Below are 19,189 nucleotides of genomic sequence, written 5' to 3'. Positions count from 1 at the left end.
CACGAGAAAAATATTCACGATGTATACTGAATGGGCAATAAGGACACAAATCTCGTGTATTGTTCTCGCGAGAACAAGAATGAATCATGAGTTAGCCATCTTCAACCGCTTCTACAAAACCACGCTAACTCATCAGTCCTTTTCAGAGCTACCAAGAGTTTCTATCAAAGAGCTTAATTTTAAGTTAATTTCGATGCATTCTAAAATAATATCCGAAGTAACCAATTGATTTTATTATTTTTTTGCTGGAGGAGAGCTTCATTCGCCTCTAGCCTTAAAAATAGACAAGTTTGGAAAAGTGTTCTTTGGCGTGCCATTTTTGGAAGCGTTGGAAATGTAATTTTGCTAAGAGATTGAAACTTGAATATACAGTTCAATGTTTCAGTGTTGCTCTGCACAGCGATCCATCCACAGTATATGTCCTCCGAAGTCCGACGTTAATAATGGGGTCGTGTCTTGGACATCCTCAATTGTTTTGCGGCCCGCAAAACAATTGTGACTAACACTTGTTTGTGGCCCCTTCTGCAACATCGGGTTGCCTTCATTAAAAGTATGAAGCAAATTGCGTATGCGTATGGGAGAAATCAACCGCGTCGAACGACAAGTCGACCTATGAGAAAATGCTTGGGGTTTTGCAGAAAATGATTGGAGTACTGGAGACATCGGGTTGCTTTCAGTAAAATTATGAAGCAAATTGGTGTGATACTTGGCATGACCTGGATCCTCAGTACCTTAAAAACTAGGTGAAAAACCAAAGCCATAACATAATAAATTGCAATGGGTCATCGGAGCTAGGAGATATCGTATTGAATATCCGTCATATGGTTCTATTTCGTTCTATTTGATTATTTGGTTGTTAAGTTAACCGAACACAGCGTCAAAAAACAATAACGAAATATCCGGTATACACATGATATTCAGCCACAACATCTTTGATATCAAAACAAACATGCTATGTTGAGGAATACATTACATAGTCAAAACAACATTCATTCCTACGATCAATTCATCAACAGGCACCGTTTTATTAACAATAGCTGTCGGAGCAGAACTTCAGATCCAGTCCATTCTAGTGCTAGTCCAATCGTGTTAGTTTAAAGTGCTATAAGCCCCCTACCAACAACATTGTTAAATACTCAGAAACTCTCAAAATTGTTTGGGTAACAATCAAAATAGAACGCGAGGAAACATACCATACGAATGAATTGCAATGCGCAGTCTAGAAAATATATATTAATTTAAACAGAACCGGAGCCAAATGCCCCTGGAACTGTTATGCGATATCAATGATAAAATATTGATTTAATCTACAGCTACAGGGCCGCGCAAACAAACCGCACAATTTTGAATCCAATAATGCTGAAAATTGTCGACAGCAAATGTTTTTAAGTGAGATATGCAATTGAATGAATGAATGGATTGGAATGCGCAGTTTGAAAAAAAATGAATTTATGAATTTAATTGCGAGAAACAAAAAAAAATAATCTGCTCTAGTTCAGAACGTTCAGCTTATAATTAGCCCTGACCTTTCGTCGCTTGCTTCTGAGATGAATGACAAAAAATACCCACAAACGATAACACAATCACTGTTTCCGCTCAAAAATAACCTCTTTTCTGCATTTCTTCTTCACTTACAGCAGACGGCGAAACCATGTCCGACCCCGAGACCGTGTGGTTGGAGGAGCTGTTGCAGGATGTGCAACTGGAACAGTTCCTCGGGCGGATTCGGGACGAGCTTCAGATCACACGGCTGGCACATTTCGATTACGTGCAGGTGGACGACCTGGAAAAGATTGGACTGGGCAAGCCGGGTATCCGCCGGTTGATGGAAGTTGTGAGGAAGAAGAAAGCCCAGCAGTGGCGTCGAAATATTCTGTCGAAACTGATTGGCGGTGGAAAGCAGCAGCCGCAGAAAAAAAGCACCGCGCGGGAGAACGAGGAACCGTCGGCGTTGGCTCTGACGTGTTTGATTCACGAGAAAGATGTTACGATGTCGGTGAAGCTGGGAGATGGCTCGTTTGGGGTGGTTCGACGAGGCGAGTGGAATGCTCCAGGGGGACAGATAGTTCCAGTAGCTGTTAAGATTCTGAAAGCGGACACTTTGTCACAGCCGGGAGTGATAGAAGATTTTTTCAAGGAAGTACAAGCGATGCATACGCTGCACCATCCCAATCTGGTTCGGCTCCATGGGGTCGTTTTGTCACAGCCAATGATGATGGTTACTGAGCTTGCGGCAAATGGTTCGCTGTTGGATACGCTACGAAAGCAATGCAAAAATACATCACTTCCCACGATCTGGAACTGGGCCGTCCAGGTCGCTACCGGTATGGCTTATTTGGAGAGCAAACGATTCCTTCACAGGGATCTTGCCTGTCGGAATGTTCTGCTGGCGGCGGGAAACAAAATCAAAATAGGAGATTTTGGACTGATGCGCGCACTGCCCCAACAGGAGGATTGCTATGTAATGACCGAGCATAAGAAGGTTCCGTTTCCATGGTGTGCACCGGAATCGCTTCGCTATCGACAGTTCAGTCACGCCTCGGATACGTGGATGTTTGGGGTTACTTTGTGGGAAATGTTCACCTTTGGGGAGGATCCATGGGTGGGATTGAATGGTTCACAAATCTTGAGAAAGATAGATCGCGAAGGAGAAAGATTGCATCATCCCGATGCTTGTCCCCCAGATGTATATCAGCTGCTGTTACAATGCTGGGATAAAACTCCGGCGGAGAGACCTAATTTTGCTGCTATCAAGTAAGTCTATTGCAATGGTAGATACTTAGAACAAACTTGCTTTAATGTGATTGTATAATTTAAAGGGAATTTTTATCCGCCACTCCTCCTCCGATTTATCGAGCGGTGATGAACTATAGCGCTGAAAATCGACTCACACTTGAGCAAGGTGATTCGATAGCCATCATTGATGATCGAGTTGAGTTACAGTTCATCAAAGGTCAAAACCAGCGCACGTTTGAAATTGGTACTTTTCCCAGGTAAGTACTCTATATTAACTGGACTGCTTTTTGACTGAGCGAATGTTAACTGGGCTGTAGCCAATTTCAAAATCAACAATATGTAAATAATTAATGTCATATTTAATGTAAAATTTTGCTGTGAGGAGTATTCGAATTAGAGATGGCCGAACGATCACGCGTCGCTTATTTGATGCGATTCGTCAGAACGAGCCACGCTTCTTTGCGAATAAGTCTATTCTTTCATGAACCATGATTCATTTAAGAGCCTTCGTTCATGAAAGAACCGTGAATTATATGTGAAGAACCTTGGCCCACTCTGAATTCAATATTTTCTTACAATATTAAACAGTATGTATTTCTATGTTTGGGACATACTGCTTTTCAATCATTTGACCTGTTTGTATGTTTGTAAGTTTGGATGTTTTATGTGTAGCCGATTGAAGACCGATTGATCTTAAATTTGTAACACGTCTCTATCTCTGCTGTCATTATAAAACTGCGTATTCTACGATCTTGGTAATTCAAGATGGCGTTCGCTACAAAATGGCGAACTACAAATTTTCACAAAATCATACTAATATGGGTATCAAAAGAAAGGACTTGACTAGTAGAACACAATAGATAATGCAAATCCAAATTCAAGATGGCCGCAGTCACAAAATGACCCATAACTTTTTTCAAGCAACTCTCGCATATGGGTATCATATTGAATTGACGTGGTCGACGTGATCGTTACGTAACAGAATTTCATTATTGTTTCTAAATAAATGCACGCGCCCCTTGGGCAGCTAGCTTCGATTCTGGGATCGAAAAATTTGTATTTCCTGAGCCAATATAGGCACATGTTGTAATGGGTCTAACAGCTGCCAGTAAGTAGGAACCGATTAATGCATCTCGATCACGTTAATATACCGGATCATGGTTTTGTCATTGCTGCTGAACATAAACTTATTCCGTCTGTTATCGCATGAGATTATTCGACATCATGGAATAATCAAGCCAGTAATCATAATTAATGTGGATGGAGCACCAGACGAGAACTCTGATTTTAAGAAGGCCATAGATATTTCTGATTTATAATATTTTTTTCTAAAAACTACATTCAATCCAGGCGTCTGTCAATACTTTGGGAATAATTGTGTGCAACCAGTGGCCTATGTTATCTTTTCTCCAATTGTGTTGTCAATTAGAGAGTGCATACCGATGATAAGTACAAAAAATCGCGATGAACAGATAAACTGTCTCTCAAAAATGGTGCCTTCCAAGGCACGAGTCCAGTCTCCCGATACCTGAAATGAAGCAATGGTCTGGAACCCAATCTTATCCTTATCCTGTAATATGCTTCGACTAGACTACTAGATCAATCGACAAGAATTCAATTTTCTCCGAAGCGTGAAATATTGCAGCCATATCCGCAACATATACCGATCACGGATTTCTCAATCTATAGGAGGTACTGAAGTTTTCATTGAACACAGTCCACTCTCTCTAACTCGATATCCAAAGGGACCATCGAGTTAGGGAAGTATCGAGATACAGAACATTTTTTTTATGTCATAAATTGTCATATATTAGGGTAAGTGTCTCAATTATGGTATGAATTTGAATTTTTGATTCATTCCCTTAAAGTGGAAAAACACCTTTCTCATATAAAAAAAAAAAAAATTTCCAGAATCTCTCAGGAGGTGATAGACGATTATATTTCACGAAAAAAATCCGTCTACGCATATGTTCGAATTTCAACGATGACAGAGTTATAGAACATTTTCTTTGTTTCGGACTCTGTTGGCTCAAACTGATTCTACATTGAAAAGTACGCTACGTAATCCGATTCTGTTGCCTTCATTTGAAAGATGAGAAAATTTAGTACAGGATATAGTAGTGGAACATCTAAATTAGTGGATTAAAATAATATTTTGGAAGTGGAAAATTTAAAAGTTTTGTTAAGTTTGTAACTATTAATTTCATCCCAAAAACTCATACTAAACTTGATTGTTTATATCAATTTAATAAAAGCTCTCTAGCCCCTCTACAATTTGTTCTTTGGCGCCCAACTTCTATCTCTCTTAATTTCGCAGCAATATCGGTATAAACAATTCCTGATGAAAATTAAATCAAAATCTTAAAAAATCGTGATTTTTAACCCACTGTACTTATAAAGGCCACTTAAGTTTCAGTTAAGTTTCATCTTCAGCGTTTTTCTCAGCTTTTCCAACACTTTCCAGTATGTCGGTATTTGGCATCAGATCACAGCAAATCACGTTTTGGTCCTTATTGCATTAATTATTGACAGACATTGAGCAATCGAACGGTATTGTACTGTCGACATTAGCAAGCTCACGACGCATTACTCATGCCAGCGGAATATCACCATCATCATTGAAGGAAAATTCGGCTTCCTGGAGCAATAGTCTCAGATTTAACCTTATTGATTTTGAAGAGTGATCATTCTCTCTGGCTTGATAAGACAAAAATCCTTAGACCGCTCCAGCTTTTCGATTCCGACCAACCTTATATGCTTTTGGCCTAGACTCAATTTTCCATTCCGATTTCATTTTTACTTTAGTTTGAATAGTGTTGATACCGTACTTTGTGCAATACTAAAATTATTTGCAGCTTCAGGCCCCTTCCGTCCCCACTTTTCGACCTGCTCGATGATGCTCAAAGGTTTCTCGTGGTTTTCCATACTTGAAGAGAAATTGTTTGATGACTCGAACACTCCGTCTTCACTTTCAAGAGCAATTAAAATCAGAGGTAATAACGCACAAAAACATGTACGCGAGAATCAATCGAGTTAGGGAGGTGAAAATCTATGGAAAAATGAATCAAAACACATCGAGTTATGGAGAGAAGAATGCTTGTTAAATCGAAAGTGCCATGAAATCCATCGAGTTAGGGAAAATATCGAGATACAGAACATCGAGTTAGGGAGAGTTGACTGTATATCAAAACCAGTGGAGCCATTACTTCATGATCCATCAGTGAAAACTTTATATTAGGCTGTCAAAAAAGTCCTGCGGTATTTCCGCGAGGTGTCGTTGTAAGCGCGTAGTTCTAGTTGTATTCATTATTGGAAAGGTATTTTTGCGCGCTATAATATAGTCCTTGACAGTGTTTTGTTTGGTTAAGTCGTTCGTGAGTTATAGTGTCGCAAATATGGAGCAAAATAAAGAGAAAATCCGACATATTTTACAGTACTACTATGACAAAGACACAAAAAGGCATCTCAAGCTGCCAATAAAATTTGTGCAGTTTATGGACGGACCCGATACAGTTTCCATTTCCACCGCACAACGATGGTTTCAACGTTTTCGTTCTGGTGTAGAGGTCGTCGAAGATGCGCCACGCTCCGGAAGGCCTGTCGTCGAAAATTGCGACAAAATCGCTGAATTAGGCGAGAAAGACCGGCATAGTAGCAGCCGTAGCATCGGCCAAGAGCTGGGGATAAGTCATCAAACCGTTATTAACCATTTGAAGAAGCTTGGATTCACAAAGAAGCTCGATGTATGGGTGCCACACACGTTGACGCAAAAAACATCTTTGACCGTAACGACGCATGTGAATCGCTGCTGAATCACAACAAAATCGACCCGTTTCTGAAGCGGATGGTGACTGGCGATGAAAAGTGGGTCACTTACGACAACGTGAAGCGCAAACGGTCGTGGTCGAAGCCCGCTGAAGCGGCTCAGACGGTGGCCAAGCCCTCATTAACGGCCAGGAAGGTTCTGCTGTGTGTTTGGTGGGATTGTCAAGGAATAATCTATTATGAGCTGCTTCCCTATGGCCAAACGCTCAATTCGGACCTGTACTGCCAACAACTGGACCGCTTGAAGGTAGCACTCATGAAGAAGAGGCCATCTTTGATAAACAGAGGCCGCATTGTCTTCGATCAGGACAACGCCAGGCCACACACTTCTTTGGTGACGCGCCAGAAGCTCCGGGAGCTCGGATGGGAGGTTCTTCTGCATCCGCCGTATAGTCCGGACCTTGCACCAAGTGACTACCACCTGTTTTTGTCCATGGCGAACGGGCTAGGTAGTCACAAAAGTTAGCCACAAAAGAGGCCTGTGAAAATTGGCTATCCGAGTTTTTTGCCAATAAGGAAGCGAGCTTCTATAACAGGGGTATTATGGAGTTGGCATCTCGTTGGGAACAAGTCATCGAACAAAACGGCGCATATTTGACTTAAAACAGATGATTGTAACTAATTTTATGAACAAATGAAAATTCAAAAAAAAATACCGCAGGACTTTTTTGACAGCCTAATATATTTCGCGAAATTTCAACGATGCGATGACCAAAAAACGTATATGTTCTGGAATATCAAGTACATCTTGAGGCATGGGTAAATAAAAATTTACAGTGGAGTCACAGAAGTACGACAGACAGTTTTGGTTTATGATGCATGGCGGAGGTTGAAGTTCTTGTGAAAGGAACTCAACAGGAGGTAAACTCTGACTCTGGATTCAATTAAACAAGTTCTCCGAAATTATCAACTACCAATGGATTCATAATGCTACAGTGAATGGGATATCTGTATGAAAGTTCTGTAAATCGGAGAGGTAGGGGAAGTACTTCTGCCAGAATCTCGAGAATCGTCGTATGTGTCGATTGCATGCAACCCGAAGCAATACGCAAGCAACCATAAAGGGCGAACACGAAATTATTGCGACACCGAAAATGTCATGCCAATTTTCTTATAATGTTCAGAATCAAACCAAAATTTTAGGGTAGTTTTATACATATATTCTCGAGGCACTCAGATTTGTAGATCTCGCCATTTACTGTGCCCTTTGTCACGAAAGGCTCACTCCTCAGTCCGCAAGAGCAGATGGCCTGCCAAACGAGATATTTGGAGGCGAAATTCGACATTTTCTTCTTAAATTTGTCGTCCACATCGAACTTGCTCTTGCCGGTGAAAAACTCCAACCCCGGAATTTGCTTAAAATCGGCTTTTATATACGTTTTGTCGTCCATCACACATCAGCCATATTTTGTCAGCATCTTCTCGTAGAGCTTTCGTGTCCGAGTTTTAGCCGTCGATTGTTGCCGCTCATCGCGGTTTGGGAAGTTCTGTACCTTGTATGTATGTAGTCCAGCTCTCTTCTTTGCATTCTGGACATAGATCTGCGACATGCCGATCTTTTTAGCCAAATCACGGCTTGAGACGTTGGGATTAGCTTTAATCATCCGCTTCACCTTTCCCTCCGTCTTTTTGTTCTCCGATCCCGGTTTTCTTCCAGCTCCTTTGCCGTGGTCCAACGTCAACCGCTTCAACACTCTGGAGACGGTTGAATGGTGAATGTTCAACATTTTTCCCAACTGCCGGTGCGACAGGTCAGGAAATTCCAGGTGTTTGGAAAGAATTTGTTCTCTCGATTCGCGTTGGTTCACCTCCATTTTCGTTGAATCGAAAAACACGACTTCGAGTTTGACAGCATGTAGACAATACACATCAATGAGAAAGTGTGCAAAATTTGGTTGATTTTTACCCAATGGTAAAAAAGTTATACCCTGTTGAATGTGTCGCAATAATTTCGTGTTCGCCCTTTATTATATCCTAGCCATCCTTAGAATATGAGTCTTAGCAGCCGTTCTGAAACAAAGGCTACCGTACTCGAGAACCGATAGTATCGTTGTTTTGTACAACCTTATGAGGTCTGGGTGGACACCCCACCATGTTCCGGTTGTTGTCTTGGAGAAGTTGATCCTCTGTAGGCATTTCTGTTTAAGATACGCAATATGTTTCCCCCGGGTACATTTAGAATCGGAATAGATACCAGAATATTTGAAATCCAAAGATTGTTTTATTGTTTTTCCGAATAAATGAAGCAGAAATTTTGTGAGATTGTGTTTTTTAGAAGCTACCATCTCCGTTTTCTACATAGAGAGTTCGATACCCAGCTTGATAGCCCATGTGGACAAAATATGTCCAAAGTATCCTGCAATGGTCTTTGCGGATCGGCGGAGGAAGATCTTCTGATTGAAACCATTTCATCATCTGCAAATCGTCGAAACGTGCATTGTCCTATCTATCATTTGAATCAATTGGAGATTGATGCAATATTCGTTGCTACAAATGTTCCAGGACGCAGTGCTTTCAACCGTCGGATCCGGGAGTTAGCAGCTTCAAAATTTCCCCATGATCATGACATATTCCACTTGGAAGAAAATCCCAAAACAAGGGATTCAGAACTGAAAACGAAACATTTTAAGTATGCAGAGGAATCGTTAGCTGGTGGATGCAAATTCACAAATCGATGAAGCGGAATTAGTATGATATTAAGCCGAGTGGTTTGTTCGTCGCGTATGGACATCCCAGTACCTTTTGCAAGTAGTGAAATGTAACGACAGGAACAGCTGCATTGAATTAAGAAGTTTTTTTTTGTAAATAAGCATCAATTCATACCAGTTAAACGTAGGATGGTATGAAAACACCAATCCCAACAGATGTTAGCATTAATTTTCCGTCCCTGTTCGAAATTCTTCGAACTGGTCGAAAGTTCTTCCGAAGTCACTACATCCAGGTTTTTTTTACGCGGGGGATACGTATCTCGTAAAAAAAACCGCGTAGAAAAAACGCGTTAATTGGAAAATCCGCGTTAATTCGAAAATCAGCGTAAAAAACGCGTTAATTTTGAAATCCGCGTAAAAAAACATGTCACTTGATGATAGATATCAAATGGGACTATCCTTACGTTGAACGGAAGTAAAAAGTAACGTGCATAAAAGAGAAATGTGAGCTGAGGGAGAAATGTGATATTGTACTGGGTTCCGAATCGACCGAAAAATGAAAAAAATATCTTTTCTTTTCATTCAATTATATCTTTTTCTTTAATGAAATACCAATCACGCCTAAAAATCCACAATATCAATAGCAACAGAGACACGCACAGTTTGTGCGTATACAAGTTTTGATTTTGTTTCAAGTTTTGTTTCTAATTCTCACCAGTGGAAGCACTGCGATAGATATAAAATTCCATTCATCATTTACCGATGCAGTAAAAAGCATGCGCAACTCAACTTAATCAGAATGTCTGTATTGCGACCATGACACGACCCCGAAATGTAAGTGTGAACTTCGGCGGACAACAGAATACAGAACGGAATTCATAAAAAGGGCAAGAATCAATGGAACGGCATACAAAAATAGGGAGGGGAAAGGTTCGAATCTCACCACTGTCTAACGACTTTTTCGGGTTGGAAATTTGTTCGACAATCCTGGAGCAATAAGTGTATCGTGTTGCTTGCCCTGTCGAAAAACACAATGCACGATTGAATGCTTCGGAAAGGCATAGTGAGCCCTCAATTAAGAACTGTTGGAGTCCTCGAAGAATACTATGCTGAGTGGCAAGCAAAGCCCCATAGTACTATTACTACGTTCTTTTCATATATCACGTAACGCAAAAAGTATTTTAAAATATACTCTATCTCCTTCCATAATGTATTTTTGTATTCCTTATGTATTAAGAATCAAACAAATAATACTTATTCGACTCCCTTACCTCTCCCTCCTTTAATGCAGAACATAACTTGAAAACAGCCCCATTCTTACTTGGAATGAGCATTATGAACATTAAAAGTACATAAAATTGAACTGAATCAATCCAAAATCAAAGATTCCGACTGAAATGGAGTATATAGTGTAGGTTATAATAACATTTGTAAGACATTTGTAAGGTCATTTGAACTTCATTGTTTTGTTCTGGCGCTAAAGTTCAAAAGAACAAAAGATGAATGCGATTCATAAGTAAAGAACCAGATGTAAAACTATCACTTCTTTCCAAAATTTAAATAGATTTTGCATGAATTACAACCAGTTTCTAATTCGTAACTCATTTTAGTTCAATATCCGTTCAAATAATGATACTGCTTTTTAGTTACATCTACCCTTCATAAGATTATGATAGTTTATTATGATTCTATAGTTATGAAACACTGGCGGTTTTGTTTTTATTAATGTTTCGCGCCTGACAAATAAATTCAAATAGTAACTCTAATAAACGCTCAAAATAATTTGTCCCTAATAGTTGATGTTGTTCACTTAAATTTTCTAAAAAAAAATCTATCTTCGTCTAATCATCAATCTGCACTAAAAAAATCTACCAATGATCTTTCTGTACAACTTCGTAAGTTTTGGGATATGTAGGGTTATTCGAAATATTTTTGCCAATTTGTAGGGGAAAAACAAAAGCATAATTATTAGGATACACACTTATACGATTCTACACTTCGTTTCATAACTAAAGAACCCCACTTTTTTTTAGCTTTTAGAGATGCGAAAGATATCGGCCCCAATGATAAAATGATGGTATACAATGACTATTTTCGTTTATAAAACAAACTGTGTAACCTTCATTGTTTTCCAAAAATTCCAAAACTTATTGTCATTCAAAAAAAAAAGACGGGTGGGTAATGTCGGGGACATAACCGGAGTGACGTAGGACCATACAAAGGGGACAGCTTTTGCTAAATATATATTTTAAATATATTGTTTTATTTTCTTCTCCTACGTGAATACCTACTTATCTACCTGAAAAATGGATTAGTTTACTGTTTACTCTTTATGAACATGTTGGGGGTTCAGAAAAGAACCTTTGGTGTTGTGTTTTTGCGTTTTTTTTTACAAACTTCTTTTGGCGTATTTGGCACATATCGTACAATCAAAATGATGGCTGTGATAGGGATTGCATAGGTGGTCATCAGCTCATTTACTATCATATATTTCTCTATTGAGCACATTACCGTACCTTAAACTGTGGTTTCGGAGACGAATGAATTGTAAGATTTGTAGTCTCCGCAAACAAAGTAAATAAAAAAGAAAAAGAACTGAGGTTTTGGAGACGAACTCTACGATCTGTCGAGAAATAAACGAGCTATAAGCGTTCTGAAAAACCAACAGTAAATACAGGGACGGATGACATTCGGATTAAAGTCCTTTAAAATAAGAACAGAGCAGCAGGAACTACATAGCTCATCATGTTGCTCCTTAGTTATTTTTCTATACAATGCAGATGTAACGTCAGTCAATTTTCAACATCAGTTATCATCCAAAGAAAGCAGTTCATGCTACCGAGAAAATTCGTTAATGCCATCCTGCATACAATGTATTGTAATTTGAAGCCACTTTTAATTCGGAAACCATGTATGGGTTTGTGAAAACTGAATGATCAATTTAAAAGACCCCAACCATCAATAAGTTCAAAAACACGCATAAACAAAATAATTCAGTTCATATTATATGTCATATTATGTCACTTTAGAATGCATTGGTATTGTAAATAACTTTTAATAACTCTTCTTTGAATGGTTTAATGGCCCTGAAAAGCGCCGTGTTTTACGGAGGCTAGTTTTGCCACCAAAGCAGGTTGTATAAACAAACTTTTTCCTTCTTCTACCTGCTGCCGTTTTGCGATTGCGTTTGCCACTCGCTGAAACTAGTTGTTGCCACCGAACCGAATGTGCTCAACTCGAGCACTCCAGCGGCAGAAATTCTATAACCGCTATTAGGTATACTGGTGCTACGGCACCAATCCGTTGATGCGGTGAGATGTGAAATGATGCCATACAACCACACTGATTTACGGTTTGAAAGAGAATGATATATTTTTCAGCGGATCCGCGCGTTTTGTACTTTAGCGGTACACGCTCACAGGATAGAGACAAATCGGCAGACTCAGCCAAAGGGGCGAGTCCAACGAGACGAACGAATGAGCGTTAAAAGGCAGCGATGGCAAAAAAAATACATTCATAGAGGCGAATGAACTGAAAAGTTTAAACCCTTCTTCTTCTTCTTCTTTAATGGCACTAACGTTCCTAGAGGAACTTCGCCGTCTCAACGTTACTTGCGTCATTTTTATTAGTACTTAGTTGAGATTTCTATGCCAAATGACACGCCTTGCAATGCATTCTGAGTGGCAAGCTCTAGAATACGCGTGATCACAGTGCAAGTCGGAGGAAATTTCTTTGACGAAAAATTCCCCCGACCAGAACGGGAATCGAACCCGAACACCCGGCATCTTAGTTATGACGCTAACCACTCGGCCACGGGAGCACAAGAGTTTAAACCCTCTTAAAGCCAAAAAGAAGAAGAAGAAGAAGAAAATACATTCATTACGATTTATTCGCTCGTTGGATTCAGATGCAGGCTAAAAAAGGTCCTTTTCAGGATCACAAAATTATCTTTAATCTAAAGAGTTTATTGTTTTGTTATCACTCGATATCCCCATCTTGTTCGGCTAAACCTTCCTGTTTAGCGATTGCGTTTGCCACTCGCCACAGCTTTCACAGTTAGAAAATTTCTTCCCATCCAGCTTGTGACTGTGACTGTGAGTTACTGTACAACATAAATTATATTTAATGCGACGTGCCGAAACACCACTCAGTGTCGCATTGGAGGCGATTTTAAACTGTAATTGAACATTTGCTATGACAGTGGTACAGTGTCCACTTTTAATGTGGGGTCAAAATTTGGACCCCGAACTCTATATTTACAAAAATGTCTAAATAAATACGTCGCATTACAGGTCCGTCCAATTAGCTAAATGTCGAGCTAAATGTAAATGACTGTACTTTCAATCTAAAATCAATTTAAGAATTGGTGAAAATTGAATAATCGGGAAAGTCCCCAACCATTAATAAGCTCAGAACAACTGCCAAATTCTCATACTCAAACAAATTATCTCCTGGCAAACAAACTATGAAAAAATAAATTTGTGTTTTATTATTATACGGGATATTGTTTTAGAAAGCATTGAACTGTATTTCGTAAACACTTTTTTGGAAGGTTTAATGGCCCTGAAAAGCGCCATGTTTTATGGAATGGTTCCAATTTAGAAAACTTAGTACTCGTGGTTTTGAAAAAAACCATTTCGAACGCCCTCGATGCCGCCTTGTTCTGGATTTGCCACCAAAGCAGTTTGTATAAAGAACAAACTTTTTTCTTCTGCTACCTGCTGCCGTTTTGCGATTGCGTTTGCCACTCGCCACTCGCTGCAACTGCCTGTTGTTGTCTTGATGTCCACCGAACCGAATGTGTTCTGTTCTGAATGCGAGTTTTCTTATCGTCGCGAGCAGCTTTGCCAGCCAACTCGATCACTTCGGCGGCCGGAACTATATAACGGCGGCTAGGTGGACTGGTACTAACGCGCTCGGCCTAGCTACCCTTGTGGAGCAATTGGTGAATACACCTACGGGGAAATGCAAACCAACACGGTTCGAGCGGGATTTTGCCTTTCTCTTCACTTTTCCTCATTTGTCATGTCCAGACATGGCTGCTTGTGTTGGTTTGTTGATGTGATGTGATGCGAAACGATGTGGTGTACGGTTTCGATGAGAATGATCGTTACGGCAGCGGAGCGGGGATTTTTAAGCTGACTGGCTGGCTCGAGAATTATGCATGTGTGAGACTGCGACCAATGTTTTGTTCATTTTTTTTCTTTTTCCTTTCCAATCGTGCTTCATTGTATTTTGCTGCTGCTCTGGTTGCCCGTTTTGGACGGTACGATTTGAGGAGCACAAAATGGACCAATCAAAAATGGGCACATAGTGCATTTGGACAATGCTTGATATTTCACAATTATTTAATTATTTATCTCAAGAAAAATGAAATGTTATTCGTTATGATAGATGCGTAGATATATTTCCTATCAAATGATGCAAAAACCTTTGCGATCTATTGAGAAATGCTCGAGTTATAAGCGTTCCAAATCTTGCATTTTTTCCTACTTGTTCAGTGCCTAGATTTTCATTTCACCCCCTATATCTTCCGGTTAGACGTAGTCCTACGTCAAAAAAAAACAAAGTATCGGTGTTTCATAACTGTAGATCCATATGTTACTTCCCATTTAACATTATCACTTTTTCATAAAATTAACGAAGATAGTTAATGTTTCCCACTATTTACACTTCGTTTCAACCGAGCTTTTTCTGATCGCTGAAAAATTCAAAAACTTGAGTGGTTCTAACTTCTTGAAAGGGACTGTATCTGCACCGTTTTTCTCTCTACAAATCCACAGACCTTTTGTTTTCTCGTCAAAAAACTGTGCAGGATACTTTTCACGCCATCCCATGAGTCGAGATTCTTGCTTTTTTTTTCAACAGCATCTGAAGATGCAATATCTGGTGAGTACGGCCCAAATAGGTACGCCACCGAGTACCACATCCCAGTCAAACTCCAAGAATTGTCATAGAAACATGGGATTTGGCATAATTCTGGTGGAACACTTACCTATCATATTGGCTAATTATAAATCGCTGATTTTGGTTCGTTTAGTTGCGTACTTGAACTTGCTGGAGTTTATAATGCATAATGCAAAATTCCGTTCGAATCTCACCAGATACAAAGATGACTTTCTCCGGGTGTAGACCAGTTTTGGGGATAGCACATTTCAGCAAAGAAGTTCAACTATATGAAAAATATAGATGTTCAGCACTATCAGACAGCTCAATCCTTTTTGTCGATAAATACGAATGAATTTATTGAAAATGCAGAATGCAGAAATTTCCATATATTGTTGAACACAGATGTGAACAGTTTTTTTTTCAAAATTTTCATTCAACGTGTTCTCGTGGATATTGTCTATACCCCCTCCCCCATCACCGTGGACAAGCGTGTACATTTCCGTAACCCCTACCCCCCCTAAAGTTGTCCACGTGGTATGTGGACAGACCTTTAATAAAAATAAGTCACTGATCAACTTACCTTTATGACCAACTATCTCCGCCATACCCGCCATACCCAAAATCAGGGAATATCAAGGAATTTTATTTCGATTTTTGGGTTGACATCCTGTAATTGCGCTTCCTTTCCACCCAGTTTGCGAACGACTACTGTACATGGCCCATTAGCATATATTGAAAGGCGGATTTTCTCTGTTTTAGAAACGTGGCTACTGATGCAAATAAACACCGATCAGGAACAGGCACAATTAGTCGTCCGTTACATGATTCATTCAGGCACACTGCACATGGGACCCCATTTGGGGCCTCTTGGGGTAGTCCTGGATCCTTGCAGATAAATGGAGAAGTGAAGTTAAGAGGTAATTTTAGTAAACATAATAATAAGTGAACCATATCTCAACCTTCTCCCCAATACTACAGCCAAAAACAAAGACACCGTCAATGCGGACAGACGCGGCAAGTGCATCTCGGAACAGTACGCCAAGGAGCGTAAGAGCAACGCGCAGAAACAGTTTGGATACAACAAATTAGTCAACGAAAACAATCACAAACTGAAACAGCAACTTCTGAAGGACTGTAACAATCGACCGCTTCGACCACCACAGCCTCACAATATATCGCACGGTGCGACGTCTTCCGGAAGTTCGGCAGAAGGAATACTTATCGATTTGTCCTCGCCTGGGGACGATCCAGGCGCAATCGCTGCTGCTGCGGCCACTCCGTCATTCCAGGGGTTGGATGGTGACAGCAGAGCGCATTTCACCAGCATCCTCGATGAGCCTATCGATGTACCGACGGTGGAAGAAGCGGAACAGCAGCAGCAATATCACACGGAGGAACAACAGTTCAGGATGTTACCGCCGCCTTACCAGATGCCTCCTACATATACGAACACCATGAATATTGGCGACAGCGTGACGGATATGGATCCCTTTGATACAAGGACGGTGTTTCAGGTGGATAGTGTCCCAAGCCAGAGCTCTGCCTACAGTATTACGTCAGATTATGAAAGTGGGCCGTCAAGTGTAGTCAGCGCCAGAGAACTGATGGCATCGATTAAACGACAGCAGACTTTAGATGAAGTCGATGGCAGTGGGTGTACATCGGCAGGTTCGGCAGCGGCGTTTTATGGGAATGTGAGCAGAGGCGCAGTTTCCAAGATCAACTCTAACTACGGTAAAGTTAGTGAATTGGAAGTACATCCATACTCAGCGTTAACCAGTATGAACCTTGCTGAGCATAACGTCTCTGGAAGTTCCTACGGCAGTGTGAGCCAGACATTGAACGACTCGTTGGATGTCAACTTGAGCAATCTGACGCTGAATGAAGATCATCAAAGTTCGCTCAAAGTTGTGCCTAAAAAGTTGGACAAAACTTTTCTCGCTGAGTTGGAGAAGGACATGTACAAGAATGGCTCGAACAGCATGAACAACTCTAACAACGCGTACGCGTTCAAATCAAACACGAAGGATAACTCCGTAAACCATATCTCTAATCTTATGAGTTCGCTATCAAAGTACGAGAGTACAAGCGCTTTCGCTAATAACCACGAGATGGCGGCTGGGAGCAACAAAAACTTGAATGCAAACTTACATCAAATTTACGCTAACAACACTGCTGTCGTTACGACGGCGGAACATTTCCAACGAAATTGCTACGAAAGCACCGCTTCTATGCAAAATCTGCTTTCGCCGAAGAAGCAAAATAATGTTCAATCGGAGGACACCAGTAGCGTGGTAACACAAATGTGGATGGAACGCAATGCAACAGCCACTGCCAGCAGCAGCGATCTCGTGTATGGAAATCTTCCAAGTCAGTTACCGCAGAAAACGCACAATTTTGTAGCGGTTTCCAACCGACCTCTGTCCCGCATCCAAAACGACACTCGTCACTATGGGTCCACACCCAACGTGGCGGCAATCAACCTGGTTGCACAGCAACTACAACTCAAATCCCAGCAAACAACGACAACTGGTAGCCAACCCGTTTCCGTGCAAAACATTTACAACAGTGTTTACAACGGTAACGACGTGTATTCGGCCATCGGTAGCGACATATACGACACGGTAGCGGCAACACCCGCATCGTACTACGAACGTGTTCCCTCGAGTCTCGCATCGCTGCGGCAGCAGCAACAACATTACAACAATATCGTTCAACAGCAACAAGTACCTGCGATATACGACGAAGTTACGAACGATGAGCTGTTAGTTCCTATAAGGCCGGCACCCACCGCACCCCTTTCGGCGCAGCAGATCCAGCGACGATTGGATCGATTAACGCAACAGGATCAGCAGGTGGCCGCGCTGATGGCAGAACTAGGGGAGGAGGCGAATGAGCAGGAAGCGAGAGATGCCTTGGTAGCGGTCAACTGGGATCATACCCTGGCCGTGAGGCACTTCAAAATCGAGCGATTGAGTCGGTGAGTGTGTTGATGTGTTTTGAGTTATTTTACATCTTGAATTCAACCAATGCGCCTCAAATAGTTGACGATGCACGAAAATCTGACGAATTACTGACGTTTTAATGTGAAAAATTTAAAATACATTCAGACATTACTCACTAAAGTAAACAATTATTATTATATTTATAATTACGCATGTGCCAACTTTAACCTACAGTAGAACCCCGATTATCCACGAGTTCCATAGTAAATCTAAAAACATTCCTGGAATTTGTCAGTGAGCGGTAGGCTCACGCTCTTTCGTTTCGGCCATGACTTTCAGTGATAACTTTTTTTCAGAAATAACTGATTTGCGCCTAAATTTTCATTTTAATTCCAGTTGTTTTTGGAAGTTGTTTTTATTTCAAATTTTACTGGCTGTACCCTGTACCTGCTTTGTTGTGACCCATTGTTCTTGTATGGTAGAGAAATGAGTGGCATAACAAAGCACATGCTTCTTGTGGGTTTAATTTTGAAACACTTGTGAGTATACAAGTATACTCCATTAGCTTTGCTATCATCTTGATTATTTCGCTTTCATTCGTAGAACCTTTTACTACAGAGATATTCTCGATCGAATGAAAAGTTATCCTTTCATTTTGGATTATGAATATTCAATGACATAACGATCGCACAGCAAATCGAAGGGCAATTGTGGATACAATATCCAGTTATTGCTTTGACAAATGCATTGTTTTATTACAGTGTTACAGTGTTACTCAAAATTTAAGAAGAAACAAATCTTTGCCAACTCCGGAATATGATCGATCACAGTAAATTTTCTGTTGTGGAACATTTTAGATAGTGAAAGATGAAATGAATAACATTGTGGTGTCGAGGAAGTAATTGTAGAAGGGTTGGAGAGTTTTAATTTTGTTGATAGAAACAATCAAGTTTATTTTTATAATATTTATAAAAAATTATGAAAACCCTTGAAAAACGACAAATTTTAAGTATTTTAATTTCTAAAAGGTACTTCAATCAATCAATTATAATGTTTCACAACTGCATTATATGCGAAATTTTCTGAAAAAATAGAATACTGGGTGAACTGATTCAAGTTTGACGACTAGTGGTGCATGGATAATTT

General features: G+C 40.3%; 1 protein-coding gene across 2 annotated transcripts in view; it reads left to right on the top strand.

The window, feature by feature from the left end:
* LOC129765388 (activated Cdc42 kinase Ack) overlaps nucleotides 1–19,189 on the top strand; it is a 75,906-nt gene that overhangs the window by 39,225 nt on the left and 17,492 nt on the right. Inside the window, exons 2-5 of one of the 2 annotated variants that reach the window (XM_055765660.1) lie at nucleotides 1,641–2,754; nucleotides 2,820–2,993; nucleotides 15,858–16,015; nucleotides 16,077–18,078. In XM_055765660.1, coding sequence (XP_055621635.1) covers nucleotides 1,652–2,754; nucleotides 2,820–2,993; nucleotides 15,858–16,015; nucleotides 16,077–18,078 — 3,437 coding nt within the window. In that variant the 5' untranslated portion in view covers nucleotides 1,641–1,651. Of the gene's footprint in view, nucleotides 1–1,637; nucleotides 2,755–2,819; nucleotides 2,994–15,857; nucleotides 16,016–16,076; nucleotides 18,079–19,189 lie in introns of both variants that reach the window. The other variant, XM_055765659.1, reaches the window with a different exon arrangement.

This window comes from Toxorhynchites rutilus, chromosome 2 (genome assembly GCF_029784135.1).
Source record: "Toxorhynchites rutilus septentrionalis strain SRP chromosome 2, ASM2978413v1, whole genome shotgun sequence".
NCBI classification, from domain to species: Eukaryota; Metazoa; Arthropoda; class Insecta; order Diptera; family Culicidae; genus Toxorhynchites; species Toxorhynchites rutilus.
The sequence above is the reverse complement of the archived record's forward strand: the minus strand, read 5'-3'. Positions and strand labels throughout refer to the sequence as shown.